This window comes from Pogoniulus pusillus, chromosome 5 (assembly GCF_015220805.1).
Source record: "Pogoniulus pusillus isolate bPogPus1 chromosome 5, bPogPus1.pri, whole genome shotgun sequence".
Classification (NCBI taxonomy): Eukaryota; Metazoa; Chordata; class Aves; order Piciformes; family Lybiidae; genus Pogoniulus; species Pogoniulus pusillus.
The window spans coordinates 41,632,644-41,655,014 of record NC_087268.1 but is presented as its reverse complement, the minus strand read 5'-3'; the positions used below and the strand labels follow the sequence as shown (position 1 = coordinate 41,655,014).

Below are 22,371 nucleotides of genomic sequence, written 5' to 3'. Positions count from 1 at the left end.
GCCAGTTCAGTCAGGATCCACAGATGTATTTCATCAGGTCTTAGGGACTTGTGCACCTCCAAGTCCTTAGATGGTCTCAAGCCCATCTCCTACAGTGGGTAGTTTTTCATTCTCCCATCCTCAGGCTTCACACTCTGCACCTTGGGCAGTGCGGATGAAGCATTTGCTGGTGAAGACTCGGGCAAAAATGTTACTGAATACCTCAGCATTCTCCATATGCTGGGTAACCAGGTGCCTCATTTCCTTCTGGAAAGGTCTCACATTTTCCTTAGTCTACCTTTTATCATCAATGTAGCCATACAAGCTTTCCTTACTGCCTTTGGTATCCCTGGCCAGATTTAACTCTATCAAGGCTTTAACTTTCCTAACCTGATCCTTGGCCATTGGGATAATTTCTCTATGTTCTTTTGAGGCTATCTCTCTTTGCTTCCACCTTCTGTTTTTTGTTTGAAGTTGTTTAGGAGCTCCTTGTTAAACCAGTCAGGCCTCCTGGTGGTTTGACATGATCTCTCCTTTGTTGGGATGCATTGCTCCAGAGATCAGAGGAGGTGAGCCTTGAACCAGCCTTCTTGGACCCCTCTTTCATCCAAGGCTTTAGCTCATGGTACTCTACTAAGCAGATCCATGAAGAGGCCAAAGTCCAGGGCAGTGAGCAACCTGTGTACCCTTGCTGCCCTAAGGATCTTGAACCACACTATTTCGTGGCCACTGGAGCCAAGGATGCCCTTGAACTTCACATGCCCCACCAGCCTCCCTTGTTGCTGATAACAAGGATCAACACAGCACTTCTTGCTGAGTTCAAGATCTTACTTAACAAATACAAAATGGCAACATTTGCAACAACTTGAAAGTCAATAGAGTACATTGAATTGACAGAAGGTAAAGAATTGCACTGCAAATCTGAATCATACAACTTATGCTTGCAGAATATTAGTATTTTACATGTTATCATGTTAATCCCATATAGCAGATTTGAGCCCTAAAAGATGCTCAAAGTAAAAAAGAAGTGAGATTTATGGTTGTCTTGGTAAAAATCTTAAATCTCTGCTCACTCCTAGCACACAACTTAATATTGAATGACTCACAATAGATCTGATCAGAGAATCATAGAATCAACCAGGTTGGAAGAGACCTCCAAGATCAGCCAGGCCAACCTAGCACCCAGCCCTAGCCAATCAACTAGACCATGGCACTAAGTGCCTCAGCCAGGCTTTTCTTGAGCACCTCCAGGGATGGTGACTCCACCACGTCCCTGGGCAGCCCATTCCAATGGCAAGTCAATCTCTCTGTGAACAACATCCTCCTAACATCCTCCATCTTGTTTCCCCTTCTTCCCCTTCTCTATCTTCTTTTTTTTTTAAAGATGGGATCCAGGAAAAAGCAAAAGAAAAAAATATTCTTATCAGACATACTTTAAAATGTTTATCTCAGACATTGTTAAAACATATGCATGGGTATCTCAAATTATATTACAGCCCAAAGTAAATTCTCAAAATCTAGACAGATAATAACAGTTTTGTTCTAATAGAGAAATTTTACCCTAAAGAGACAAATGCACAGCTCCTACTGATTTTAATGTACATTACCCACACACTGCTGAGGGCATAAGATATTTCCCTCCTACAAAGCCAAGTATTTGATTTTTTTTTTTTTCACATAAATTCATCACAAACCTGAGTGGAGGTCTTGGTGTGCATCAAATAATTTCTGAAATCTTTCCTCTGCTTTTAAAGCCCGAATAGTCCAAAGTCCCTGGAGGGATGATGACAAGTGGGAGAACACTGGACTTCGAGCTACAAAGGGAAATGAGAGAAACTTAGTAACAGGTGAAGTATAACCTTTAATTCTTTTTTTTTGTACCACACGAATCTTTAATCCTACTACTTTATATTTACCCATACAAGTTACTGATCTGCATACTTCTGGAATAAATATGCAGTATCTTTAACCAGAGTCCTCTTAATCAGAATCAGACAGGCAGGTTAACTTAAGATAAAAACCGTCTTGTTTTCAACAACAGCTGCTACTGAAGGCATTCTTTGAACTTTATTACATGAGGCATCTGTGTTTGTTATTCATAATGCTTAATATTTCTTACTGAAGCCAAACTAAAATCAGGCAAAAGTGTCAGATTAGGTCAGAAACACTATTAGCATGTGCACGCATGGTCCCAGAGACCAGCAGCTCTGCATCTTCTTAACTAGCTTTACTTACAGATAGTTAAACTGACAATGCTAAGGTTTATCACTATGCAAAGCAGCAGTTAAGCATGGCATTCATTAGCTGAGAACCAAGGCAATAAGAAGCTATTTGCATAGCAAAAGAAACGAATTGTCCATAAAACACTCTCATTTCACATAGCAGCAAGCAAGGTTCAAACATCAAGTCCCACCAAAACTACATACTTGTGGATTCCAGACGCTTAATATCTCTTGAAGTGTCTAAGAAATATCTTCGAAGAAAAACGAAAAGAATAAACAGTGGTACTAAGGGGATGAGTATCCAAGGAATCACTGCCACAGCCACAGCCACCACACCAAAAATCTGGAAGAGAGTCTGCAACACAATAGAAATAAATAAAACCCTCTTTGCCAGAAGCCTTTCATTCAGAACAAGTATTTAATGCTACTGGAGCAAATATTGAAACATAACTACCAAATTTGAAAGCAGATGCATTGTATGATGTGTGAGCAACATCCACTTTTAAGTGACTTGAAGAATTTACTGTAACATCTAAATTGGATAATTGTTCAGTTTGTGGTTTTCTTGTGCATTATTTGTTAAGAAACATCTTTAGAAAACTGGTTGACTAAATATTTGTGTCTGTCTTTCTGTGATTACTGTAACAAAGTAGAATCGTAGAATCAGTCAGGGCTGGAAGGGACCACAAGGATTATCTAGTTCCAACCCCCCTGTCATAGGCAGGGACACCCTACCCTAGAGCAGGCTGCCCACAGCCTCATCCAGCCTGGCCTTAAACACCTCCAGGAATGGGGCCTCAAACACCTCCCTGGGCAACCCATTCCAGCCTCTCACCACTCTCACGATGAACAGCTTCCTTCTCAAGTCCACTCTGAACCTACCCATCTCCAGCTTTGCTCCATTCCCCCTAGTCCTGTCACTCCCTAATAGCCTAAAAAGTCCCTCCTCAGCTTTTTTGTAGGCCCCCTTTAGATACTGGAAGGCCACAAGAAGGTCACCTCACAGCCTGCTCTTCTGCAGACTGCACAGCCTCAACTCTTTCAGTCTGTCCTCACAGCAGAGCTGCTCCAGCCCTCTGATCATCCCAGTGGCCCTTCTCCGGACATGTTGCAGCACGTCCACATCCCTCTTGTAAAAGGGGCTCCAGGACTGGATAAGTAATAAATTAATAAAATGGACAACTAACCCTTAACAGACCAAAGCTATCTGATGAAATTGGAATATATATATTTTTTTCACTCCAGGTGAAAAAACCAAACACCTCTTGAAAGACTGACTTTGCGTTGGAATACCTGATAGTTGGAAGATCAACTTTCAACACAGGCTTGTAATTTTTTTCCTAAAAAGCACTTTGTCTCATTAAGAGAGAAAACCCATGACCAGAGAAAGTGAGTTTCCTTTTCCCCAAGCACTGCATTGGGAAATCATTACGCACTGCTGCGTCATAAGAGGTGAGTGCTACCAGGCTTACTTCTGAGTACTGTCATAAATAACAGGCATAAACTGGCGTTCATGCAAGTTAAGGCTTTAATAGAGTTGCAGGAATCAAGCAATCTACAGGCCTGGGTGCAAGGGGAGGCTCTGCTCTACCCTAACACACACCCTTTGCCTTCATGTCCACAAATCCTATGAGGAGAGGTTGAGGGAGCTGGGCCTGTTTAGCCTCGAGAAGAGGAGGCTCAGGGGTGATCTTGTTACTGTCTACAACTACCTGAAGGGGCATTGTAGCCAGGTGGGGGGTGGCCTCTTCTCCCAGGCAACCAGCAATAGAACAAGGGGACACAGTCTCAAGTTGTGCCAGGGTAGGTATAGGCTGGATATTAGGAAGAAGTTCTTCACAGAGAGAGTGATTTCCCATTGGAATGGGCTGCCCAGGGAGGTGGTGGAGTCCCTGGGGGTCTTCAAGAAAAGACTGGATGAGGCACTTAGTGCCATGGTCTAGATGATTGGTTAGGGCTGGGTGCCAGGTTGGACTGGATGATCTTGGAGGTCTCTTCCAACCTGGTTGATTCCATGATTCTATGATTCAGTTTTCTCTTTTTATACCCTATTCTACTACATATTCATCACTAATTCTAAGAAAAGATTAGGTGTTCATTATCAGTTTTTAGGAATGTGAGATGTTTCTTCCACACATGTCTCCTTTTATCCAGTGGTCCCTCTGGTAGTCTTTGATGAAGTAAGGGCTCTTGCTTAAGTGTTGTCCCCATGAACTTCACTTTCTTTTTTGCTCTTCTGTTTGCTCATGCAGAAAGGTGGTGCAAGGAGGAATGCATTTCTGTTCAAATCCCCCTTTCCTCCCTTTGCTTATGCAAAAGGCTGTCTCTTCCATATGCCTCCCTTCTTTGCCAATCTTTACTTACTACCCTTATCTTAAGCCTATTGCATACCTTTGATGGTGGTGCAAGCAGGAATGCAGTTTTATTCAGAATCTCCCTTCCTCCCTGTCTGTGACCTCTTGCCACGAATTGATTGGATCAAACATATATTTCTCACAGTACCAAGTGAATAGTTGGACTAAACCTGTATTTATGCTTAGAAAACTAGATAGAATGTGAAGTTTTGTTGCTTAGGACAGTGAATCATGGTTCCCAAGAACGTGTGCCTTTGCAGCAAAATGTCCTTTATCCCTTTACCTCTTCAGGGAGTTGCAAAAGTTAATCTACACATCAGCTAAACTGAGACATCAGAGAGCTACCCAGATTTTCAATCCCTGTCAAATACTGTTATGATGGGTTGGGAGTTACCCACCCCACACACACAATGAAATCACCCAGACTAGACTCAGTCAGCTGGAAGTTAATGAATGAAGCTGTATTTACAGCTTAACACAATTTACAAGCATATAGATATATACAAATATCTACAGTTATATACAAGTTAGAAGTAATACAGAAACACAATACCCCTCCCAGAAATCTGATTTCCAGGAGGCTCCCAAATGTGCTAGTTTGAAGCTAGCTAGAATGTTTTGATGAGAAGGATTAGATCACAGGCTGTGAAAGAGAAACAAGGGTGATGTCTACTTCACTCATAGGCTTGCTGAGAGGTATAAGAAACCAAACATAGATAAGGGAGTCACTCTTTTCCAGGCTTTGGGCTGCATTTCTCTCTAACCTCACCTTCTGTCTCTCTGATTAATCCACTTGCTTCCTAACCACCCTGGCCAACCCTCTGTTCTTCCTTGGGCACAAAACAACGTCTGGGGTAAGGTTGAGGGGTGGGAGAGGGTGGAAGAGTGGTTGGGAGCCCCTCCTGGGGACTCAGGTTTCTGGCAGGGGTGTCGTGTTTCTGTATTACCTTTTACCTCATATGCTTCTGTATACAAATGTATATATACTGTAAATATCTGCTTGTATATTTTGCTAAGCTGTAAATATAAGCTTCATTCAAATTTCCAGAGCCGGCTGAGTCTAGTCTGGGTGATTTCAAAGTGTGGGGGAGGTGGGGAACACCCAAACCACCACACCGACCCAAACCTCCTCCCCTCTCTTTCCCTCCCTTCAGAAATAACCAGATTAGTCCCTGCATATCTCATGGAATAAATCTGAAGAGATCCGAGGTGAGATGTCAAAAAGACGACAAGGAGGTTAGAGGGAAAAAAAGGTTGAGTAGGATTAAAGAGTTAAGGCAAATGTAACCACACAGACCAGACCTTCAGAGAGAAGGAACAGAACTGAGAGCTGAGATATGTGAGAGAAGTGTCTTATCTACATTTCACAGAATCAGAATCAACCAGGTTGGAACAGACCTCCGAGATCAGCCAGTCCAATCCAGCACCCAGCCCTAGCCAATCAACTAGACCATGGTACCAAGTGCCTCAGCCAGGCTTTGCTTGAACACCTCCAGGGACAGTGACTCCACCACCTCCCTGGGCAGCCCATTCCAATGCCAATCACTCTCTCTGTGAAGAACTTCCTCCTAACATCCAGCCTGTTTTGACTAGTTGCATTTCTCAGTAGAAGAATGAGTGGTATAGAGTACTGTTTGTTTTCTTCCTTTCTTCTCACAGCTAAGGATTTAATTTCTCTTAGTAAAATACTTCAATTAGCCTCAAACCAGCACAACTGTATTTGAACTTCTTGTATCTGGTAGTTCACACACACTAAAGATAAAACCAAGCACAACTACTTCCCCTACATCTGTTTTTCTTCTTGAGGTTTCTCTGACTTTACCCAAATTTCACCTGACCAAAGAGCAAACCTACACACCTTGTGCATTGTGACTGCATGAGTCAGCACAATTTAGTCTTCAGCTCTTGGCCAGATGATAACTTAAGATAGATTTATCAGCGTAACAGGTCTTGAATCTCCTAGATCCTGAAAGTACGTTATAGGGTCTCGTAAAACCTCTAAGGAAAGCAGATGAAGAGTAGGTATGAGGTAGGATCTCTGGAGGAAGCTACATTACCACTACATGGCTCAACAGCAGATTAAGGTGTTGATAGTATCATCTTGTTTGACGTTCTAGTCACATCCAGTAGACTACAAACATTTTACCTAGATTTCAACACAAGGAGGTATAGCAGCAGGAGTGTACAGCGTTTCACTTGGATCAGTTATGCACACAGTTGTGTCAGCACAAAGCTAAACAGAGAATCCTGACTCCTTGCCAGCACCACCGTAAGCCATTCTCTACTTCATACTTCTTTAAAATTCTATTTCATGGGATAAGGAGAAAATAAAGAAAGATTCCTGATTTCCTCCCAGTTTTCTCCTTTCCACATCATTGTTTTCTCCAGTGCTGTTCATTGTCCCTTCCTAGCCTGTCAGCCATTCATATACTAGATGATTTCTAAAGGCTCCCTCAGCTCCATACTCACTGGCAAATGAAGATCAAGGTCTATTCCTTCCTTCTGACAGTTCAATCCCAAACTGGCTTTGTACCACAGCTGTCTTAGCCTTCTCCCTCTATTACTTCCTAGACAGCCAGGAATAAGCAATTTCTGAAGTAGTCTCCTCACACCAGCAGCTACAAACTTGAGCTGACCTTTTGCAGAAAGCTGCTTCAAGGAACAAAATACTGAGGAAAATAAATATTTCCTAGTCTAGAATCATAGAATCAACCAGGTTGGAAGAGACCTCCAAGCTCATCCGGTCCAACCTAGCACCCAGCCCTATCCAGTCAACTAGACCATGGCACTAAAATCCTCTTCCAGTCTTTTCTTGAGTACCTCCAGGGATGGTGACTCATCAATCTGAAGTTTTAGTGAGGATAATCTACCAATATGTTGTGAACTGCCAGTGGGGGTGTGAGTAGGAGCAGAACTATTAGGATCCAGCTCATGTAAAGAAAGGCTTGCTACGGTGAAAACAGAGGGAAGGAAAAGACAGTGAGGATGACTAAAGGAAAAATCTGGCACCGCCTTTGGAAGGAATTTTAGATGAGCCTGTGCCACCTTATCATTATCAAAATTTATGATAGGGTGGATCACTCATGTGTGTTGGCTGGGTTTTTTTTGAAAACCAAACATGCATATAAATTAACTCTTAATGAAGTAGTTTGAAAGCCAGACACAATCATTTGCAGGCTGTAATCAGGCAGTTACCGCATGAGGTAAAGCAAAGGTTCTAGCTCGCAAGTTTCACAAGAGATAACTAACTTCTTCAGCTAGAGACTGCCCCAGCTTCCAGCAGATTCACTGCATGCAAGCTGTAGGACCCAAGATAATTAGCAGGTTGACAATAACAATAACATGATCAGTCTGACTATTCTCCTTGCTGGAGAAAAGCAGTGAGATAGGTTTCCAGTTTGAACAGCAAGAACTGCTCATGTCTCAGTACCTAGACCTTGTCGAGCAGAATCAGCATACAACTGAAAATTGCACCAAAAGGCTAAGCAGGCAAAATTTCCCTACAGTAAAGGAGTATGGACCATAACCTCCCTATCTTTTACTGTATTTTTTAATCTCAGCATTTGAAAGGTTTCTGTAACAACTGTGCAGAAAACAACAGCCCAATAAGCACAGTCTCAAGTTGTGCCGGGGAAGGTCTAGGCTGGATGTTAGGAGGAAGTTGTTGCCAGAGAGAGTGATTGGCATTGGAATGGGCTGCCCAGGGAGGTGGTGGAGGCACCGTCCCTGGAGGTGTTCAAGAAAAGCCTGGCTGAGGCACTTAGTGCCATGGTTTAGATGACTGGATAGGACTGGGTGACAGGTTGGACTCAACGATCTTGGAGGTGTCTTCCAACCTGGTTGATCCTATGACTTTATAGCTATCTTCACATATGGGAAACAAGCCCACCTTATACAAATTGATGCACAGGCTACCGAGACTGAAAAGACCTGGATGCAGAAATCCAATTTGATTCCAAAGGAGAGCCTTGCTGTCTAATGTCATTTCCAAATTTTCTTCAGTTTCTCTGCAGAAAGATGATTCTCCCATTCATACACTGACCATATTTTATCCCTAAAATCCCATGAAGGATTTTAGGGATAAAATATGGGCATGTGCTCTTTCTGTTGGTGTCATCCTCTTTCTTGCAAGAGTCTAGAGAATATTCCCTCATGCCCTGATCGGTCACTCTCTTCTCTGTGGCTTACTTTGATTCCTGTCTCACTGGAGCAAGCATATTCTCCTATAACCATCTGGGAAAGAAAATGCTCTTATCAGCACATTCACTTGCAAAACATGTGCTTTCCTTTCATCTTCTGATGACCTACATATTCATAATTCCTATAGGTGCTGAGAGTGACAGATATTCTGGAGTTTCTATCTCAAACAGGCCTTCCTCTAGAAAGAACAAGGTGTTTCTGTACCACCATTACACAATAGGAAACATTTAACATGAGGTAAAGAACAAGAAAAAAACCCCAACATCCAAGTCTGTAAAAACATGGAAGTTGGAAGCTATAAGCCATACACACCACAAGCTACAAACCTTTCCCTTTGCTGCAGAAATGATAGCATTTACGTAGTGCTCAGAATCTTAGAGCAAGCTGCAAACCATCTGAAGCCATTTGGAAAAGCCACCAGGACAAAAATGCAGAAGCAAAACTTGAAGTTCAATACGTCTCGTAAGAATGCCTACCCTTCCAAACTACAGATCATAGAACAGAATCATAGCATCAGTCAGGGTTGGAAGGGACCACAAGGATCATGTACTTCCAACCCCCCTACCATGGTTAGGGACATCCTACCCTAGAGCAGGCTGGCCACAGCCTCATCCAGCCTGGCCTTAAACACCTCCAGCAATGGGGCCTCAACCACCTCCCTGGGCAACCCAGTCCAGGCTCTCACCACTCTCATGCTCAACAACTTCCTCCTCACTTCCAGTCTGAATCTCCCCATCTCCACCTTTGCTCCATTCCCCTAGGCCTGGCAGTCCCTGAGAGACTAAAAAGTCCCTCCCCCAGCTTTTTTGTAGGCCACTTCAGATACTGGAAGGCCACAAGAAGGTCACCTGGGAGCCTCCTCTTCTCCAGACTGAACAGCCCCAACTCTTTCAGTCTGTCCTCATAGCAGAGCTCCTCCAGCCCTCTGATCAACCCACTGGCCCTTCTCTGGACATACTCCAGCATGTCCACATCCTTGTAATGGGGGCTCCAGAACTGGATGCAGTACTCCAGGTGTAGGCTCAGCACAGCGGAGAAGATCACAGTCCTTCTACATCAGCTATCCCCTCAACTCAGTATTTCTTGCTTACTTTGAAGAAGATGCCCAGCCTTTCTGTAGAAACTCATCTTTACCTCCCCAGGTCTTCTGGCACTTTACTCCAGTGATTACATCAGGAGTCCCTTATCCTTGTGAAATCTCTCTGTTTTCTCTCTGACAAGCTCAACAGAGTCAAATCTTTAAGGTCTTCCATTTTCTTCCATAATTAAAGAAGAAATCATTGGGGTTTTTTTTTGCCTTTGCTTTGAAATGGACATTGCCATGCATTTCAGTACCCCTTATAAAAAACAAGCACAAGGAACATCCTTGCAGTTCTGTGTCTGTATAAGTTCCTAGTGTAATATGTGACACCACTTTATCTACATGGGTATGATCACCATACAATCAACCAGATTGGAAGAGACATCCAAGATCAGCCTGGCCAACTTAGCACCCAGCCCTAGCCAGTCAACTAGACCATGGCAATAAGTGCCTCAGCCAGGCTTTGCTTGAACACCTCCAGGGACAGTGACTCCACCACCTCCCTGGGCAGCCCATTCCAATGCCAATCACTCTCTCTTGCAACAACTTCCTCCTAACATTCAGCCTAGACCTCCCCCAGAACAACTTGAGACTGTGTCTCCTTGTTCTGTTGCTGGTTGTCTGGGAGAAGAGACCAACCCCCACCTGGCTACAGCCACCCCTCAGGCAGCTGTAGACATCAATGAGGTCACCCCTGAGCCTCCTCTTCTCCAGGATAAACACCCCCAGCTCCTTCAGCCTCTCCTCACAGGGCTGTGTGGCCTCTCACCAGCTTTGTTGCCCTTCTCTGGACACCTTCCAGCACCTCAGCATCTCTCTTGAATTGAGGAGCCCAGAACTGAACATGGTACTCAAGTGGTGGCCTGACCAGTGCTGAGTACAGGGGAAGAATAACTTCTCTTGTCCTGCTGGCCACACTGTTCCTGATCCAGGCCAGGATGCCATTGGCTCTCTTGGCCACCTGGGCACACTGCTGGCTCAGGTCAGCTACTATCTACCAGTACCCCCAGGTCCCTTTCTGCCTGGCTGCTCTCCAGCCACTCTGTGTCCAACCTGTAGCACTGCTTGGGGTTGTTGTGGCCAAAGTGCAGAACCCTGCACCTGGCCTTGTTAAATCTCATCCTATTGGCCTGTGCCTACCCATCCAGCCTGTCAAGGGCTATGACAGTTATGATATATAGCCTATCAGATCCATACCATTCTGGATTTGCAGCTGGTGATCTGGTAGAATTTCTAATGAATGAATGGATCCCAGAGAATGAGATCTGAGACTCAGAAGTCTGAACGTTGGTGTCTACATGTGACCTGTCCTGTCCAGTGAAACTCCTGTCCTAGTTTAGGAAGTGATTCATCTAGCCTTTAAGTGGATACCTTTTGACCCTAGGGTTGAGTATTTCTCTGGAGTCTACTAACTGTAGTGACTACATGCCCTCTGCCTAGAATATGCATCAAAGCCCCAAAGCAGATACCTACATTTTGATGACTGAATCTACAGCCAGAACTTATCCAAGAACTGCAGTGTTTCATGACCAGTTTCAGCAATATTTAAGCAGAAGCACACCTACCCTACTCCCAGCCCATACTCCCTAGCCCCTGTAAGCACTTCCCAAGATTATACTGCTCTGTGGACACTGCCATGAAGCTATAATAATTTAATAGTAGCAAGAGTGAATATCCTGCCTATCTGGGATTTCAAGTTCACAACCTTAACTGTGTTAACTTAAGGCACTCTCAGTCAGGCTGTGCTGTCTGAAGTAAAGCCAGGTCAAGAAACTACAAAACCCCACTCTGTTCATACATGCTTGGCATCACCCTTGTTCCTCCTCCCCTCTCTCTGACTAAAATTATTTCCTTGTTGGCCGTGCCAAATAACTGCATGCACAATCAATCCCTAATCCAGTTCTGACACTTTCATTTTCCTTGAACTTTTTATGTATTTGGTGGGGTTTGTTTGGTTTGAGGGTTTTGTTTGTTTTTCTCCTTTAACATGCTTTTTCACAACAGACTACTTGGACTGAGTGTCCTGCAGCTCTGGCTAAGAAAACCTGGACAAGCATCTGGTTACACTGGAACACCAGAGGATAAGCCTCCATGGAGAGAAGACATTGTAATGAGCCTGTCAGAGTGATAAACCCTTCACTTGGGCCAGCTGCATCCAGGGTAGAATGTGAAACCACATCACAGGGTTTTTTTGTGTGGTTTTCTTCCTTTATTATAAGAAAGGCAGGAAATATCCAAATAGAAACTCTTCACTGTAATCCTACAACATAGTTTTACTTTGTTTTACTTGAAGTAGCTGACTTGAGGTGCATAATCTTGTCTTTAAAATGCCTTTTTAAACTAAATTTATAGGTTTTCTTTTGATATTGGTTATATAAAGTACACAGAATCACAGAATCAACCAGGTTGGAAGAGACCTGCAAGATCAGCCAGTCCAACCTAGCACTCAGCCCTAGCCAATCAACTAGACCATGGGACTAAGTGTCTCAGCCAGGCTTCTCTTAACACTTCCAGGCACCATGATTCCACCACCTCCCTGGGTAGCCCATTCCAATGGCAAATCACTCTCTCTGGGAAAAGAACTTACTCCTAATATCCAGCCTATACTTCCTCTGGCACACTTTGAGACTGTGTTCTATTGCTGGTTGCCTGGCAGAAGAGACCAACCCCCACCTGGCTACAGCCTCCCTTCAGGTAGTTGCAGACAGCAATGAGCTCAGCCCTGAGCCTCTTTCTCCAGGCTGCACAACCCCATGTGGATGTTTATACTATTGCTTGCATCAAACTGTCAGGAACAGATTTGTCTTGAGAGAAAAAGCACTGAAGGCTTATGAGTACAGGGCAAAAAAAAGTGTTGCACATAACTCCCAGAGACATCTCACACATCATCCTTTACTGAAGCAACCAGCAACATCAGTCTTTGACGGGAACGACAGCCCTCAGTCAATGTTAATTCAGCTTTAAGAAAACTTGCAACTATGAGAAAATTCTGAATATAAGACAAACAAAGCACTAAAAGGGGAAGGGAAAAAAAAAAAGGCACAGCTGAAAACATTTATTTCAGATAAACTGAGTGAAAGAAAACAGCCAGCTCTAAAAGCTTCGAAACCAGCAAGCTCATCTTATCTTGGGCAAGACACTTTCTCCTCCCCTAAATCCTGCTATTTGGAATTTGTCAGCAAGAGGTTACCTAACCAGATTCATGTCACTGCAAATGAATATACAAATGTATTCAAAATTCCCAATCACATCCTTAATGTCAGTAGCTTCTATTGTCCTCGTCTCTATAAAGTAGTCTTCTGGATCATTGTTTTTCCAAGCAAATAAGCATATACATAGCTCTTCAGGGCAAATGTTTTCTCTGTCACCAACATGCTCATTCATTTGACTTGGCATGCATTTTGCCATTAAGGGAGAAGTCTTAATATTGGAGATCATGGCAAACTGTGTTCAATTGTTCTTTAACACGTGAACTAATAATAAAAGGGGTGAGCACGTTGGCACAGACACAATTCCCTTGTATTTAAAGAGCATCCTACTGTCAACAATTTCTGATCCCGTAACAAGGGCTACAAATAGGATTTCTGGGCACTCTGGCTCTGGAGACTTAACTGTTTTATGCAGGTCTCAATCCCAAGAGTAGTTCCTAAAAAATCACCATCCAGCTGTTGTCTGAGACTCCCAGATTTCACGCTTTAGAAACAGATGCATAACCAAACTCTCAACTGTGTGATTCTGCCAGGCACTCAAAGCACACACCCTTTAAAAACTCAGCATTATATTCCTGTATCATACAGATGTTGATTTTTTTATAATAAATCATCTTCCCTCATGTTAAGAAGTTAGCTGCCAGGACCCTGTGGCTACAGCTTCTATTTCTGTATCATAGAATCAGAGAATCACCAGGTTGGAAGAGACCTCTAAGATCAGCCAGACCAACCTAGCACCCAGCCCTAGCCAGTCAACTAGACCATGGCACCAAGTGCCTGGCTTTTCTTGAACACCCCCAGGGACAGTGCCTCTACCACCTCCCTGGGCAGCCCATTCCAATGCCAATCACTCTCTCTGTGAAGAACTTCCTCCTAACTTCTGTTCTTGCCCAAAATACATGGACACCACTACTATTACACACAAAAAGGACACTGATGACATCCTTTCTTGTAAATGTCTGCAGACAATGTATTGCTCTATTTATAATCAGTAAAGCCTTCAAGAGGATCTTGAGTTTGATTTTCTCAAATGCTTTGCTTCTGTTTCTTCTGCCTACTAAGCACTTCTGTGCAACTGTTCTTGGTGATTTGGGCAGCAAGGCATAACTTTGCAATGAAGATCTACCTAAAAGGGAGAGTTCCTCTTCTTGAAATTATAAGACATTAGTTTTAACTTTATTATGATCTCCCTATAAAAACAAAATAGAAAGTTAGCATATTTTGTTGTTCAGCAATACAGAGTTTGTTGTCTTCTGCAAATGTCCACACTACCTGGCACAATTTCACGTTAGCTTGAGGAAACAGCATTAATGAGAGAGTGCAGAACATGTTTTGCTTTCTCAACAGTTCTTGTCAGAACCTGCCTCAAACAACACAGAAAAAGATCTGGCACCATCCAACCCTTCCAGAGTCACTCTTTTTTCTCAGGTAGCCAAAAGTAGCCCTTCCTATTATATTAGCTTATCTGGCAAAATTTTGCTTACCACAGCTGCTGATTGCCCCAGAATGACTGCAGTCAGTTTGCAAGCTGTCTTTGAGCTGTACGGTCTTTCCTGCCTCAGACCTATTGTCCCTCATGGCCATAACATCAGAGCAGCCTCACACTCTCCCTAAAAATACCTAATGGTGGAGGCACTGTCCCTGGGGGTCTTCAAGAAAAGACTGGATGAGGCACTCAGTGCCATGGTCTAGTTGATTGGTTAGGGCTGGGTGCTAGGTTGGACTGGATGATCTTGGAGGTCTCTTCCAACCTGGTTGATTCTATAATAATAATAATAATAATTTTCAACTTCATGACTTTTTCTGCTCAGCCAAGCCTAATTGTTTTGCCAGAATCAATTCTGGGTCTTTCAGCAGCTTTAAAAGCTTTGTGCTACATTTGAACTGTGGGCTCCTCTGCTAAAACCAGTGTCAGCTCTTCAGTAACGCAGCTCTACAGCCTTGCAGTAATTATAAGCTTTTAAGCACATTACTGTTTGTTCTTGCTATTTCAAATACACTATTCATACATTTATTTTTAGGTTGCATGCAATACTGTTTGCATTCCTCCAAGTTGCAAAGCAGCCCCTCTGCCCCAGTTCAAAGAAAACTATGTAAAATATTAAGGGCTACAACATCAGCCATCCTAAGAAGTAAAACTACCTTTTGTTCCTGTCTGGGCAGCTCTTTCATAGCAGATATGCAAAATAGGCTTCTTTTTTTGCCTGTTTCTGGGTTTTTCACTAACTTTGCCAGAGCTCTGCCACTCTGAGCTGAGAGCTGGGGTTGTTTGGCCTGGAGAAGAGGAGGCTCAGGGGTGACCTCATTGCTGTCTACAACTACCTGAAGGGAGGATGTAGCCAGGTGGGGGGTGGCCTCTTCTCCCAGGCAACCAGCAACAGAACAAGGGGACACAGTCTCAAGTTGTGCTGGGGAAAGTATAGGCTGGATGTTAGGAGGAAGTTGTTGCCAGAGAGAATGATTGGCATTGGAATGGGCTGCCCAGGGAGGTGGTGGAGTCACTGTCCCTGGAGGTGTTCAAGAAAAGCCTGGATGTGGCACTTGGTGCCATGTTCTAGTTGACTGGATAGGGCTGGGTGCTAGGTTGGCCTGGATGATCTCGGATGTCTCTTCCAATCTGGTTGATTCTATGATTCAAGCTTCCCAAACACGTGTGACACTCAGCTCCCAGATGAACTACCAACTTTTGCTGTATAAAACTGTCCATACTGCAACCTCTACCTTTTGAAGAGCAACCTCATCTGGAATTTTCCCATCAGCTGCAGAGTTTAGCAGACAGTCACTGCATCAGCTTCGGCAAGGAAAAGGATCCTACATTTTGCATAAGATGCACACATAACCCTGGCAGCATATTTCTACAACATGTTGTTGGTTTGTTTTTTGTTTAATTTAATAAAGATAATTCCTTGTCCCTCCTGTGTGTTCTAGGCATAAATATGCATAATGATTTAGCACACACACACACACACCAGCTACATGCCTTAATAATTCAAATTACCTCCAAGTTTCTCCTTCCTTCTCGCATCAAAAGTCAAATCTCCAGTCCTTTTGCCGAACAGTGAAATCCTGATTTGTTTGTAAGTACACATCACCTTATCTCTGGTTTATCAGTAGTTTAAGGCAATCGAGAAGATTTGTACTTATCACCATTTGGAACAGGATTGTTACACTCTATGATTGACAGCAGAATTAAAGGATTTCTAACCACTGCGAAGTGTTCGAAATGTTAATGATCTTCAGAAGTCTTAAAAATAATCATCAGGTTGAATAACAGATGAGAAAGGTTGCAATAATGCTTAAAAATTCAGGTAAATACCTAATCATAGAATCAAGCAGGTTGGAAGAGACCTCCAAGATCAGCCAGGCCAACCTAGCACCCAGCCCTATCCAGTCAACCAGACCATGGCACTGAGTGCCTCAGCCAGGCTTTTCTTGAACACCTCCAGAGACGGTGCCTCCACCACCTCCCTGGGCAGCCCATTCCAATGGCAATCACTCTCTCTGACAACAACTTCCTCCAAACATCCAGCCTAGACCTACCCCAGCACAACTTGAGACTGTGTCCCCTTGTTCTACTGCTGAAATTCCTGCTTTGGCACTAAATGCATAAAACAAAGACCAAAAAGAAGAGGAGAAAACTGCTGAACATCAGTTCACTTGTATTAGAGTTTTTCTTCTCTTTCTTTCACAGTAAGAAAAGTAAACAAGAAATTACCTTCTAAGAGATATAAAAAGCCTCAGACAAATGGAATCTCTCTCTGGAACTTTTACGTATTCCTCCTTAACTAAAAAGGAGGAAGTTTCCAAACCACACAGAATGGGGACATATCACTGGAATTCCATACAACTGTCCTGCTGCCCTGCTTTCTAGTTGTTACAAATGTATTGAGGGTAATCATAGAATCATAGAATCAACCACGTTGAAGAGACCTCCAAGATCATCCAGTCCAACCTAGTACCCAGCTCTAGCCAGTCAACTAGACCATGGCACTAAGTGCCTCAGCCAGGCTTTACTTTAACACCTCCAGGGACGGTGCCTCCACCACCTCCCTGGGCAGCCCATTCCAATGGCAAATCACTCTCTCTGGGAAGAACTTCCTCCTAACATCCAGCCTACAGTAGCAAGGCAAGTAATTTAAAAGATGTGAACTCTCAAAAAAATTACATTACATAACCAAGTAAGCTCATTAGGTTTTTTGACTACCTGACACAACACACAAACCTTAATTGCTATCTGGCTTTAGAAACATATTTAGTGCTGCATTTAGCAGAAATAACAAGTGTCAGAATGAACACAGCATTGCTTTTCATTTTGTCTTTTAGAAGAGTTGGTATACTATGACCAGTCACAAGCCATTGCAGTGGCAAATCACTCTCTGGGAAGAACTTCCTCCTAACATCCAGCCTAGAACTCCCCTGGTGAACTTTGAGACTGTGTCCCCTTTTTCTGTTACTGCTTGCCTGGCAGAAGAGACCAACCCCCACCTGGTTACAACCTCCCTTCAGGTAGTTGTAGGCAGTGATGAGGTCACCCCTGAGCCTCCTCTTCTGCAAGCTAAACACCCCCAGCTCCCTCAGCCTCTCCTCACAGGGCTGTGTTCCAGGCCCCTCACCAGCTTTGTCACCTCTATCTGGACATGTTCCAGCATCTCTCTTGAATTGAGGGTCCCAGAGCTGGACACAATACTTGGTACTCAAGTGGTGGCCTTAACAGTGCTCAGTACAGGGGCAGAATAACCTCTCTTGTCCTGCTGGCCACACTGTTCCTGATGCAGGCCAGGATTGCATTGGCTCTCTTGGCCACCTGGGCACACTGCTGGCTCGTCTTCAGCTACTATGTATCAGTAGCCCCAGGTCCCTTTCTGCCTGGCTGCTCTCAGACACTCTGTCCCCAGCCTGTAGTGCAGCTTGGGGTTGTTGTGGCCAAAGTGTAGAACCCTGCATTTGGCCTTGTTCAATCTTATCCCATTGGCCTCTGCCCACCCATCCAGCCTGTCAAGGTCCCCCTGCAAGGGCTCTCCTACCCTCCAACAGATCAACATACCACAGACATCTAGCCTTCCCAAGAAAACTAAGGTGCACCTATAAAAAGGAATGTACCAACTAGCAGTGACTCCAGACTTTACATGTTTTATCCTATACATCTACCATCAATGTGAGTAAGGTTCTTTACATTCAAAGAAGTATGGTGACAGGTAATGACCAGAAACAGCTTTGGCATAGGTGACCTTCACTGCTGCTCACCATCACCAAAAATAATTGACTACAGGGATTTAACAACCAGTGCATTCAAGGACAGAGGAATAAGAGGTCAATAAAGAACTGCATTCTTTAGACAAGTGCCTGTGCTAAACTCAAAGCTCCTGCATGTCAGTCTTGGGGGCACAAATGGAACCCAAGCCTCCTCTTCCTTCAATCTCCCACTTTTTATCTCTTTTTCTTTTCTTAAACGTGACTGGGACAGAGGGGGGAGCCTTCAGTGGGATGATGATGACTAGGTAAAGAGAAAGGCTACTTTTTGTGGAGAGGTTTTGTTGTTGTTTTTTTGTGCAAGTTTTTTGTGAGTTTTGTTCTTTCTTTTTTTTTCCTTTTTTTTTTTTTCACTTCAGAGAATGTAGCAATACTGATTCATGTGAATATCAAATGACTTAATTAAGTTTTTCCCAGAGAGAGTGATTTGCCATTGGAATGGGCTGCCCAGGGAGGTGGTGGAGTCACCATCCCTGGAGGTGTTGAAGAAAAGTGTGGATGAGGCACTTAGTGCCATGGTCTAGTTGGGGCTGGGATAGGGCTGGGTGCTAGGTTGGACTGGATGATCTTGGAGGTCTCTTCCAACCGGGTTGATTCTATGATTCTATGACTATACCAACAATTATTTTTTATTGTAATGATAATTTTAGCCTTTTCTGAAACAAGAGTTCAAAAGTAACCAATGAAACAACTATATACCCCATTATTTTTCTTCAAGTTTTAGATGGGCTTTCATTATGCACTCACAAGACACACTCTAGTAGGTATTCTGGGCATGTACAATCAGAACCTCAGTTCCACAAAGTTCTGTAAACTTTCAGTAGTCAAATGGCAGAAAGCAATTGTTTTTTAGAATGTATTTTTAAGCCTCTCCACAACTGCAGAATCTCATGATCTAACCTTGATGCAAACCTACCAGGATTCCACAGAAGGGAAATTAAAAAGTGTCTCCAAGATACAGGTCTGCTCTGCATTTAACACAAATCCTCACAACAAATGTATGGTAATTATTTAAAATGTACACATGCAAACACAGAGGGAAAAAAACCTCTTCTTTAGTGAATAAAAGTATCTCTTAGAAGTCCCACATTCCTATATTTAAAACCTGGATAAACTGGAAAAAAACAACACAACAAACTGCCCAGAACTCCACCTCTCAGAGAAATCACAAACTAACAACATCGTTGTTAAATTAAAAGATTCTGGAATTCTTTCTCCACACTTTCCCTGACATCTTCACACACTAAAATGCAAGGGTCAGTGGCACTGAAACAAGGAACGGCAGTTCCACCCTTGTGCACATACGAAAGCAAGTGACCCAAGCTATTATTCCAGTCTGAGGCACTTTTTGTTCCTAATATCCAGATGCAGCAGCTTTTTTTTTTCTTTCTTTCTTTAAAAGAAATGACTGTGGACACCTCCTTCACATTTTCCTTTTCTTCAGCATTTTCACTTCATAAAGCTGCAGTCAATGTGTTTTGTGTGTGGCGAGAAGGGAATGGCACATTCAGTGGTGGTCTCAGCCACAGCCTACATTGGTGGCTCAAGTAGTCTCAGGATTAGGTCTTTGTGTGTGATGAAAGGATATGAAAAGTCAGTTATTTAAACTCAGTCAAGCTGTTGATTTTGGGGTGGAAAAAGGTTTTGCAATTCAGTTTTCCTCAATAAATCACTGCCCTTCTCCAAGGGCAGCTGCAGATAGTTCACATGTTCACAGTGTTCTCCAGAAACAAAAAAATCATGGGTTTTTTTTCTCCCTCTCAATGTAACACAGGCTGAGAAATCAAAATGAAGGGGCCACCACATTTAAGTTACCCAAATCCACTAGAAACTAAAGCAGAAAATCAACTCTATCAGCAAGTACTAAGATCACCAAAGAATTAAAAGGAAAAGAAACTCTAAAGAAAATCACCCCTTTGAAATTTATCATCGTAATTAACAAAACCAAAAGAAAGCCTGAAATCTATTTCACCATCCTAAGTATTCATATCAGTTTATAGGCACAATTTTCAATCTGTAGTTTGTCAGTTTGGGTACTCATCTTGCATCACCTGAGACCACAGTTTAAAGACACTAAGCCTCTGCAGATCAGATCTGTCTCGATTCAAAGTGAGACTAACGTACTAAAAACAAGTCTTGGACGAGCCATTATAAACACAGTATCCAAGACACTGGACACTTAGAAATACCTGGAGTAATGTGCACAGAATAGTACTAAATATATTGAATTATTAATTGCTAATACACCCTCATTACAATTTTCTACTCTTTGGCTGGCCTTTTCCCAAATGAGTATAGTGTGTTTTATTAGGGATGCACTCAGCTAAACATTGCTATGCATTTTAACCACAGTATTTTAAACTACAAGCTCCAAATCTACCAGTCTAGACCACACCAACAGAACTCTCTACTCTTGCTGAACTTAAGGCTGAAGGAGGAACAACAGTTGGTTGTAACACCAAGTAAATCAGTTGATGTTTTCAGGGGAGCCTAAGAAAATCAAGTAACAAAAATCCCAGTCATCTTAATTTACACTTGACCCCCTTAAGTCCCTTTGGACTTATTTATAGGATAGAATCATAGAATCAAGTAGGTTGGAAGAGACCTCCAAGATCATACAGTCCAGTCCACCACCCAGCTCCATCCAATCAGACCATGGCATCAAGTGCCCCATCCAGTCCACTTCCGAACACCTCCAGGGACAGCGACTCCACCACCTCCCTACTTTGTACCAAGTGAAGAAAGCATTTCCACAATTATTTGCATTTGGGTAGCTCTTTGAGATTGCAGTCAGGCCTGCTCTCTGATTAAGCTCACAAATACATAAATAAAGCATGTGTATCTAAGTGAAGTAATGTTTAAATTCTCTTCCAAAGCTTTAAACCACTGTAACAGACTTCAAACAAGTAGCCCCTTATATGGGGAGATTGGAACTTTGCTGGAAAATACCTGCCAAAAATATGGAACTCATGACAGGAAAAATGAAGTGAGATACAGAATCATAGAATCAAACAGGTTGGATGAGACTTCTAAGACCATCCAGTCCAACCTAGCACCCAGCCTTGTCCAATCAACCAGACTATGGCACTAAGTGCCTCAGCCAGGCTTTTCTTCAACAGCTCCAGGGTAAGTGACTCCACCACCTCCCTGGGCAGCCCATTCCAAGGGCAAATCACTCTCTCTGGCAAGAACTTCCTCCTAACATCATAGAATCATAGAATCAACCAGGTTGGAAGAGACCTCCAAGATCATCCAGGCCAACCTAGCACCCAGCCCTATCCAGTCAACTAGACCATGGCACTAAGTGCCTCAGCCAGGCTTTGCTTGAAGACCCCCAGGGACGGTGCCTCCACCACCTCCCTGGGCAGCCCATTCCAATGGGAAATCACTCTCTCTGGGAAGAGCTTCTTCCTAACATCCAGCCTATATCTACCCTGGCACAACTTGAGACTGTGTCCCCTTGTTCTGTTGCTGGTTACCTGGGAGAAGAGGCCACCCCCCACCTGGCTACAATGCCCCTTCAGGTAGTTGTAGACAGTAACAAGATCACCCCTGAGCCTCCTCTTCTCCAGACTAAACACCCCCAGCTCCCTCAGCCTCTCCTTTTAGGGTTTGTGTTCCAGGCCCCTCACCAGCTTTCTTGTCCTTCTCTGGACACCTTCCAGCACCTCAACATCTTTCTTGAATTGAGGGGCCCAGAACTGGACACAGCACTCAAGGTGTGGCCTGACCAGTGTTGAGTACAGGGGAAGAATAACCTCCCTTGTCCTACTGGCCACATTGTTCCTGATCCACGCCAGGATGCCATTGGTTCTCTTGGCCACCTGGGCACACTGCTGGCTCATCTTCAGCTTACTGTCTATCAGTACCCCCAGGTCCCTTTCCTCCTGACTGCTCTCCAGCCTACAGTAGCAAGGCAAGTAATTTAAAAGATGTGAACTCCAAAAAAAAAGCACTAAATTCACCAAATAAGTTCATTAGGCTTTTTGACTATCTGAAACAACATACAAACACTAATCACTGTCTGGCTTTACAAACATATCTAGCGCTGCATTTAGCAGAACTGTGTCAGAGTG

The 22,371-nt window shown here is 43.4% G+C and overlaps 1 protein-coding gene across 4 annotated transcripts in view; it reads right to left on the bottom strand.

The window, feature by feature from the left end:
* The window catches only part of ABCC4 (ATP binding cassette subfamily C member 4 (PEL blood group)), a 209,482-nt gene that overhangs the window by 62,612 nt on the left and 124,499 nt on the right, over positions 1-22,371 (bottom strand). For all 4 annotated transcript variants that reach the window (XM_064143883.1, XM_064143882.1, XM_064143886.1 and 1 more), the window contains exons 21-22: positions 2,406-2,556; positions 1,674-1,793 (exon numbers count right to left, since the gene is read on the bottom strand). In XM_064143883.1, coding sequence (XP_063999953.1) covers positions 1,674-1,793; positions 2,406-2,556 — 271 coding nt within the window. The remainder of the gene's footprint in view (positions 1-1,673; positions 1,794-2,405; positions 2,557-22,371) is intronic.